Source organism: Emydura macquarii, unplaced genomic scaffold (assembly GCF_026122565.2).
Source record: "Emydura macquarii macquarii isolate MOO-44397 ecotype Brisbane River unplaced genomic scaffold, CSIRO-AGI_Emac_v2 contig_1253, whole genome shotgun sequence".
NCBI lineage: Eukaryota > Metazoa > Chordata > Testudines > Chelidae > Emydura > Emydura macquarii.
The window spans coordinates 15,644,645-15,654,245 of NW_027131390.1; the positions used below are offsets into that span (position 1 = coordinate 15,644,645).

General features: G+C 42.8%; 1 protein-coding gene across 1 annotated transcript; it reads right to left on the reverse strand.

The window, feature by feature from the left end:
- Positions 1-5,355: 5,355 nt before the first annotated feature.
- On the reverse strand, positions 5,356-9,456 carry PSMD10 (proteasome 26S subunit, non-ATPase 10). Its single transcript, XM_067548209.1, has 5 exons — positions 9,312-9,456; positions 8,745-8,843; positions 7,187-7,333; positions 6,922-7,088; positions 5,356-5,734 (listed from the first exon to the last, which is right to left on the reverse strand). The coding sequence occupies exons 1-5, from the start codon at positions 9,423-9,425 to the stop codon at positions 5,581-5,583; spliced, it is 681 nt and encodes a 226-aa protein (XP_067404310.1). The 5' UTR covers positions 9,426-9,456; the 3' UTR covers positions 5,356-5,580.
- Positions 9,457-9,601: the final 145 nt, after the last annotated feature.

Here is a 9,601-nt window from a genome sequence, read left to right on the forward strand (position 1 = left end):
TTGTGAATGCAGCAGGTAAATCCTACCCAGCATTTTGCTTCTCCCATCATGCAAAATACAAGTGATTCTATCAGTGACTCTGTTTGTAGTCATATTTTTTGTTTGTTTTTAATTGATTTTTCTCAAGTCTTCAGGTTTGATATGGACATTTTAAAAAACTACCTACTGCCCTTTAGCACTCTAAAATAGTATGGTCTTCATTTTTATATGCATATTACATAATCATATAGCTTAACTTCCCTTCTTGGTTTTCTTCCCTTGATTTCTTTGCTTTTTTCCTTAATATAGCTTAGTAAATTAAAGTTACAAGGCCTACCAAGGTGAAGAGGTTACTATGAATATTCAAATATTATTGCAGAAATCATGGAACTGCTACTAGTCATATATTTGCTGAACATGAATGGGATGTGCAGTCCATGAAAAACTAATTGCAAATAAAGTGTGCGACGGCTATTCTCGGCTAATATAAAAAGTTAATTTTTTAATGCACTTCATTAGAATGTTAGATTGGATTTGGGGGAGGAGTGGAGGAGGTTTTCAGACAAAAACAGTTTACTTGGTGTATTTTTACTAAGGGAGATATGTTTCTTACCACTTGGAGATGCACCCAGATCTAATTGTAACGGATCTGGCTTAAAACATATGGCTTATTATGATGTAAGAGTATTTTGTGCTTTTGCTCTCCAGTGAACATCTTGGCAAATTAAATAAAAAATAATCAATCCTGTTCACACAACAGAGAAACCCATGAAGAGCTGCATGAGCAGGGAAGCTACATTTCAAAATTTAGCTCTGATGCAGCAGACAGTTTTTGTTATATGTCCCAACTATCCTCTTTGGAGAGATGGGGGAAATGTTTTTAGATACCACGGAGCCCCAGGGTCTGGTTTATGCCCCACCCTATAACCAGTCTCCTGGGAGTGACCCCTTTAGTGGGTCAAGCCCCAGGGACCCACACAGTTCCATATGGACAGGCCCACAGCCTCCACGACTGGATCATGGACACTAACGCTCACTGTCTTGCTCCATGGTTCCCTGCAGTGAATCCAGTCAAGCCAGAGGCCTGTGGGAGGCTTGTGCTGGGCCCTTCAGGGCACAATGCTCAAACCAACATAGGCTGCTTTTTCAAACAAGGTAACAGTTTATTAGTCACCTGGCACACAGAAGGTGAAAGTCATTAGGTCAGCACACAGAGGCAACATAGTCCATCTTGGTCAAACCAGTGTCCTGATGAGCCAGCTGAGCTGTGAAGGACTCCATCTCTGGCCCTCTTTTGTCTCCGCTGGTCCCAGTTCTTGGGTTGAATCACTCCAAAAGCCTCCTTCTTCCAGTCTCTGTTGATTTGGGTCAGGTCAAGCCAGTTTATTTTTAGTAACTCTATTCATTACCCAGAGAGCAAGATGCCACCTACATCTCCTGTCTCCTGTGCTGTTCCAGGAGCAGAGTTAGCACTTTTGCACCTAGTGGGTAGCAATGCAATGTACTGAAGGAAACTGAGGCATGCTTAGGATTCATAAAATCATTACAGAAAATTTCCATTTCATCACACTAGGAAAGCTGAATTCCATATATATATATATACACACATACATATTCACAGAATGTCTCTTAGCCATTATCTCCTGGGGAAAGGAGGATTCATAGGCTGACAGACAGGAGTGTAGCAATATTTATTACTTGCATGGATCCCAAGCAGCCATATAGAATTCCATCCTCAAAAGGCTTACAGCACAGGATTGCAATAATACTTCCCTCTCCCCCCGTTGTATGGCTGCTGCACAAGTTATGCTACATTTGGCTCTCTACTTGGACCCTCGCCCCCCTCTCCAAGGGGCTCTGAGGGCATGGAATGTGAGTTGTTGCAATGAGCAGCATGAAGCACCTGTTGGAAATACCAGGGACAAAGCACCTGCTGAATTACCAGGGACAAAGCAACCTAAAGCTATTGTCCATCTCTGCCCTACTGTATCCCATCTCCCCACAAAAGTCGCAGAGCTTTGATGACACTGGCTTCACTCCTCTTTCTGTAACAGTTTTAGGAGTATTAGAGTAGAATTTCACTCCTCTCAACAAAGTACTCATAGATGCTTAACAGGTTCAGTGATTTACATAAACCCCAAACCAAAGAAGGGAACTTTACTGATCTGAAATCTCAAACCTTGGACATTTCAATTCTTCAGGCTTATCTCTATCCCCAAAACCTATGCAATAATTTAGTATACATAATTATTCTGATTTAGTCTGAGTCTATATTTCTCTCCATCATCACCCTAGCAGTAATATTATGCAGCTCTGACAACACAGGTGTTAGGACATAAAACCCAAGGTTATAGTCTTACTTCTGGAAGTTAATGGAGTTTAGTAATTAAGAGATGCAGGTTGAACAACATCTTAGCCAGAAACATTTGGGTTTGTCAAGTTGCTCTCAATCAATTTTGCATGTCAAGAGCTTATTATTAAAGAGCAAGTTTTGCTTGGATCCTGCCACACTCTCTCTGACAAAACTTAAAACTGCAGTTTGCTTTCTATTGTTGAGATTACTTTATACGAAGTGTTGTTACAATTTTCTGGTTTGCTTTATAATTGTTGATAGGAAATTGTATCACTTTAGTCCCTTGTACAGATGCAGTCATACTGTGGGAGTTTTATTATTTGGTTTTGTGATTTTTCCTTGTAACTGAAGGGTAGACTGATTCTATTTACATGCAGTCTCTCCCACATCTCAGCTCTGGCACTATTTCAGCTTACTCATCTGCTCTTTTATGTGACTTATGTGCATAAGTGATTTAGCTAATGATGCAGATTCTTTTGTTACATATAAGTTTAATAAAGTTTGGTGTTATAAAACTTTATTATATTGTTCACTATACAATTTTGTTAAATAAGCAATCTAACCCCGCTGAAAAACAAAAAACCCACCCAAAACTGGGGGGAAGGAGGAGGGTCTAAGAAGTCTCACTGTCATCTGTTAAACATTTCCTTGCTGCTAAGTCCTGTGTTCTTGATTCTATACTTCTCTGACACTGAGGTAACTTTTGCCATCAGCAAATTATATGTTAATTATATGCTTCCTAAAGCAGTAAGGGCAATATCAACTCTGTTCAGGAAAGGCAACAAATTGAATGTAATAGTCATGTAAAAAGCTTTTCTATTACTCATTCAGTGTCCATCAGCACAAAGGTAAGACATGGGACAGCCCAGCTTGAATCTGCCACAGGACAGTGCCAAGGAGAGAAGAAGGAAGCCATCAAATGCTTGGTTAGCAGGCAAGCCACAGGACTGCATGGCTTCATTGGTTTACTCTCTGACAAAGATAGTGCAGAGGGCAGGCAGGGGTCAGCATGGAATTCATTCACAGTAAAAGGTACTATCTATTCATAGCCTACTAATATAACTTTATGCAACTCAGATTCCCCAAGAAAGGAGACTGTGAGGAGGATACGCTACTCTTCCACTACTTTGAGAGTTCACATTTAGGAATATGATTTTACTGGAAGTTATCTTACTATGAAAGCTTCTTTTCATGTGAGTCGAAGCTAGCTCACAGCTAACTCTGAGGCCCCTCTGTCCCCCACAAAAAAGACAAGCAATGAGTGGAATGGTGACAGTTTGACCTCTGAGAAGTGTTCCTATTCCAGAAGAGTTCAGCTCCAGCTTGTGAATATGTACTGCTGTGGTCCTCCTAGAAAGAAGAGGACTTTCCAGAAGAACTGGTTTCCACAAAGACCATTTTTATTTTGTAAGTGTTCATGGGGTTAGAAGGAGCTTCTGCTGGAAGGAGCTTTACGGCACTTTAATCACAGGAGGAAAAATTCAAAGAAAGCTGAGTAAAGTTTGATAACTGTCACTTACAGGAATGCAACCTCAAGGCACTGCATGGGACTTTTGTTACAGTTATCATCTACGAGGCTATTGGTACAAAAACCAAGACAGTGAAAACAGGTTCCGCCATAGCTGCTCTATGAATGCTTTGGAGAACAGACAGGAAGAGAAAATATGTCATAACCTAAATCCATGCCCATGCACACATCTTTCAGTTTGACCAACAATTTTATCTTCCTATAGCTAAGGTAGCAGAAGTTGCTGCTGGTAAGTAAAAGATGCCCTGGACTATTGATATGAAAAAGATGAACAGCACATTAAAGTCAGAGGTAATATCACACAGGGGGATGCACCATACCACTAACAACGAAGGTAAAAGGAGAGAACTAAAGAAGTTAGAAAGAGAAGAAAATTCTATGAGATTCAAGACTGCACATCTGAGGAAAAAATCCAGAACACAGATATTGAATGGGCAAAACACCCTCTTAAAAGTTGGGATATTAAATAAAGGCACAAGAGAATAGCAAACAGTAAAATTAGATGGGAGCCCGCAGTGAGACATACTGGGTCAACGGAAAGCAACGTAATTAGATGACAGTGTCTCTGAAGGGACACTGGCAAGTTTGCATGTACATTACTATGTACAGTGTGAGCATCTCATTACCAGGAAGTGTTTGACACCACAGATTAGAAGGTCAGACAGGCCAGGCAATAAGGACATATTGAGAGTTAAATATTCATAGCTATCCCAAAAGGAGGTTTGAAGAGTGAAAGGGGTGGCTATACAATTAACCTCTAGAAGTGGTTGAACAGTAGTCTAGACAACAACAAGGGAGAGGAATAGTTTAGAGTGGTCTGAAGGGAAATAAGAATTGGATTAAACTGAAAAAACAAATATGTAATGTGAATACCAAGAAGAAGGGGGGAGGGGGGGGGGAGGAAAAACCCCAGTTATTTTACAAGATGCAGAACAGGTTAGAAATTTTCAAAAGAATTTTGGGGGGGGGGGGGGCGGGGGGAGGGGGCGGTGTTGGAGGATTGTTTTTTCTGAACCCCCAACTCCACAGCAGCCTGCCAGACAAGATGACCTTGAACAACAGCTTTCTCCCAGACACCCAAAATAAGCTAGTTGGGGTCCCCATCAGGTGGGCGGCTGAGAAGCCAGCAGCCTGTATGTTCTGGGATCCCTCGCTCTTCAGTAACTCATCTGGGGAGACAGCCAGGATTCCAAGGAGCATATTTCATTTTGGGAACACCTAAAACTTTCATGTTACAGAAGTTTTTCACAGAATTTGAATGAATTCCATTTTCTGGCCAGCTGTAACAAGAACCACTATCAGACTGTGAAGCAGGCTTCCAAAGCAAGCCTAATTTTAAATGGCTCAAGCAACAAGTCTGAATATAACATATTATAAAGAAACAATCCCACACTGGGCCCTATAAAATAGAAAGGATGATCTAACAGGTTTCTTCCAATTCCAATTGCTAAGAGTAACAATTTTACATGGAACAAAAACTTCAGAATACTAAAAATACTTTTTAAAAGTGCTGATTGGTTTAATTAACAGGCAATTAGAAGAAGCGTGCTTGGCTGTACAACTGAAGTGTACCGACACAACCACATACATACATAAATTTTATTATAATGGGTGCATATATATATATAAGTCACCACCATTAAGCTATCAAAATATTAAAATAATAGTCTTAAATGTATGCCTCAGGAATGGAATTGAAGTCATCATTCATACAACACGGCTAGCCTTCTACCAGTCTCCTAAGTACGGCTCCCAGGCCACTTTTTGCAACTTTCAATGGGGTTTTTTCTTCTTTATTCTCAATGTAAATACTTGCACCATGGGACACCAACAGCTTTGCCTCCTCCACTCTCTCTTCATCACAGGCTAAATGGCTGGAACAAGAACAAGAAACCCACTATCACTGCAAAATCTACCAAGTTTAAAGTGCCAGTCACTAAAGAGTTTGTATATAGCACAATTTGAAGTGTCTTGGATGTTTCACAGGGGTAGGAGGTAAGAGGTAAAGGAATATAGGGAAAGAACACACACAATTCTAACTCTGAACAGAGACGTCAAAGCCTGCTCCTAGTCATTCCACTGCCATTAGACAACTGGACTTTCCCAAGGCTGCTGTCTTCATCCACGTGAGACAATGTCAGCATTAGACTGTAGCCCTGCTGAGGCATCCAGCTTTGGGAAGTCCAAAAATCTCTAAAACCTGAACCTCAATTATGCAAGTAAGCAAGTAAACACTGAGATGACAGAGTTTGGTAAAAAAATACCTCATCCAAAATGGAAAAAATACACATGAGCAACTATACCATTTAGGAATATTTATCTTTTATCTGCCGCTGGTCAATTGACAGATTTTTAAAAATATAATCTGACATTATTGCACAACAGCAGCAAACAGAATATAATTATTCCTTAAACACTAGAAGTGAAATCCTCACTCCATTTTAGTCAAACAGGAGTTTTGTCATTGACTTCAATGGGGCCAGAATTTTTCCTTAAGAGTTTACATATGGATAGTGCCCCAGACACATGCATTTCAAATACTGGACCAATTGCATTTAACTTCTGCTTATTTGCTTAATACAGTTATAGAAATAGAGTAAGACTATGCATGTGATTCAGAGATTCCTTCTCCCCCCCTTTCCTAAATTTTACACTTACAGCAGACTTCTTATTTGGCGCATTTGAGAAGACAATCCTGTCAGAAGAGCTAACAGAATAGCTTCCTCTGGTATTCATACTCATGGCATGTTGTTGTCTACCCTCTAGTGGCAGCAGAGTTGAATTACTGAGCAATTCTGTAATTGTAACTGGGTTTTACACTTCTCCTGGAAATATAGAAAAGTCTCCACTATATATTTGAAGGGGGGGAAAAGGGAAAAAAAAAAAAAAAAAAAAAAAAGAATACCACCTTTAAACATGGTGGTTGGAAATGAGTGAAACATCTTGTTACACTTCTCTAAAGCTTTCTGAAGGAACAGAGTTTGAGGATATACTTGCATTAAAATAATGAAAATTTCAGGTGAGAGATTGAAAAACAGAACACAAATATAACATCACTTACAGAGGTGTGTTTCCCTCAGAGTCCTGTATATTCACAGATGCTTTGTGCCGCAGAAGGAGCTGTATTATTTTTAGATTTCCTTTGGCTGCTGCTCTGTGTAATGGAGTAGATTCAAAGTGGTCTGTTATATCAGGATCAGCTCCGTTTTCTAACAGCATAACTGCAATCTGAGCATGGGTGGAAATGGGGGGAAAAAATCACCTAAATGACCATTTTAATGAAAATGAAAGGGAAGAGCAAGACCTGATAACATATGAAATCATACCTCTTGTCTATTTTTGGAGGCTGCATAATGCAGAGGTGTGCAGCCATTTTGATTAACAACATTCACTTGAGCACCTTTTTCAATCAGAGCTTTCACAATTTCATCTCGGCCCGCTGAAGCAGCAATATGTAGAGGAGTCCAGCCAGCCTACAGAGGCAGGAAAAAATAGTGTAAACTCTACAATTGCAAGGAAAAAAACCCACACCATTTGTAGGTCACATTTTGCACAGGTACCACCACCATTCCTAGAACTCTGGTGACAATCAATAACATTGGTGCTAAAGGAACAAAAATATCAGGTCAATTTTGATGTCCATTAAAAATGTCATTAAACAACATTTGACTCATGAAAAGTTATAAGAATGACAAAATCCACTTCTTGTCCCCTTCTTCAGGGCAGTTAGCCCCACTAAAATCAACAAATGCTACTTGTAGAGTAAGGTACTATTCAGAGTAAGAGTGGCAAAAAGGCCTTCAAGAAGTTTCAGCAAGGTTATTTTAGCTAGACAGTAGAACACTGAAGAGAACTTGACAATTTCCCCTTCTTTAAAAAGACTTGTTCTTGCAGGACTGTTCATAAGAGACATTTTTACTCTAGTTTGTCCACCAAGTAAAGAAGAATGCCATCTCTTCAGGAACACGGGCTACCCTGAGCACATTAAGCCTATCCCATAGACTGGCTTCCCATAGACTATCAAGTCAAAGTTCAAGATCTCAGTTCCTATCTTCAAGGTGCTCAATGGCCTGGGCGCAGTATATCTAAAAGATCCCCTAAAACTCCAAGATAAAGACAGTCATAGACAATTTTCCTCTTCAGGCACTTTCTATCATAAAGGTAATGTTCCTCTATACAGGAGACAGAGCTTTCTTTTTGAGGCTGGTCTGAGACTGTGAAATAAACTCCCACAAGAACTTAGTACGATCACAAACCTCATCACCTTCTGTTGCAGAAGTTATACTTCTTCAGCCTACCTTGTCTAATACATACATAGCAACACATACATTTTAATAAGACATTAAAAAAGCACACTCTACACTACACCCACAAGTCTCTTCCTGGAAAGATGAGCGAGAACACAAACCACACGTGACAGATGTTAATCATGTCACAATGCATTATTGGAAGGCACTCAGACATTGCAGTGATGAGGGCAGCATAAGAACCTATACAGAATGGAATAAGATTTTTAGTACATAATAAGCAGCCGTTCAGTATTTGTGATCATCTATGATTACTTTCCATGGGAATGAGTTGTGCTACCGAATCCAAAGTGGAACTGTCTCCTTGTAGAGAACCCTTCACAATCAAAACACCATGTGGCTCACTCTTAAAAATGGTGCAAAACTCAGGACTAAACACTGAGATCACACAGATTATCAAGCCCAACAGATATAATACCAGCTGTAACACAGGCACGAACTTCGGAATCTGGCCAGTTCTACTCACTTCCTTCTCAATTCCCCCCCCCCCCCCAACTCAGTCCATCGAGCCCAAAGCTGCACAGAACATGCCCCTGAAAGCTGCTGACGAATGCCATTAGGGAGGCACAGAACTTACATCGTCCTTGTCGTTGACAGGCACGCCCAGGGCTAACAAGAAATGCACGATGTCCGTGTGTCCCGCTGAGCACGCCCAGTGCAGCGCTGTCCTGTGATCCTGCACACAGGAACACACATGACCTGGGTCTGCTCCGGAAAGGCTGAGCCCCTAGCACAGGGCCCGGAGAGGGGAGGGGGGGGAAGGGGATGGCTGGGCAGGCAATGGGGAACATACGCGGGGGAGGGCAGGGCCTCGGGTCTCCAGCTCAGGCAGACGGACAGGAGCCCACAGGGATGCCGCCGGATGCCCCAAACAGCCCCGTTCTCCCTGCTGCCTGGAGCCCGGCTTCTCCAACGCCCCAGCTCCAGTCCCGCTGGGAGCCCCGCTCCACACACCCCCAGCCCAGCCCAGCCCAGCCCAGCCCTGCCCCCCTACAGCGATCCGGCCCCAGTAGGTGGCCCAGCTACCCCCACCCCAGCCCTGCTCCCAGCCCCCCCTCGAGCGATCTGGCCCCGCTGGGAGTCCTGGCAGGCCAGCTCCCTGCAGGCCCCGAGCCCCTAACGCCTCGCACCTGCCCCGCCTGACCTGGTCTGTGCGGGTAGCCAGGCCGCGGTCCGCCCTCAGCCGGCCCTGCAGCTCCTCCAGCTGCCCCGCGTAGGCCAGGTTACAGAGCTCCACGTTGGACACGGAGCCCTCCATGCAGCCCCCTCGCAGACGCTCCCTGCCCGTCCCCTCGGGAAAGGGGGCGGAGCCAAATTGATCGGACAGCTAATCAGAGAAGCCGGTGAGCCCGGCGACCCAGGGCGCTGCTGGGATTTGTAGTACGGGCCGGGCCGGCAGAGAGCGGCGCTGAGGCTCCCCCGCCCCCGCAGGAC

Coding starts and splice junctions, on each gene's coding strand:
- PSMD10 (XM_067548209.1), bottom strand. CDS start 9,425: ATGGAGGGCTCCGTGTCCAACGTGGAGCTCTGTAACCTGGCCTACGCG. Junction 8,844..9,311: donor TGGCTACCCGCACAGACCAG/GTCAGGCGGGGC, acceptor TCCTGTGTGCAG/GATCACAGGACAGCGCTGCA. Junction 7,334..8,744: donor CTGTCAACGACAAGGACGAT/GTAAGTTCTGTG, acceptor CTGCCTCTGTAG/GCTGGCTGGACTCCTCTACA.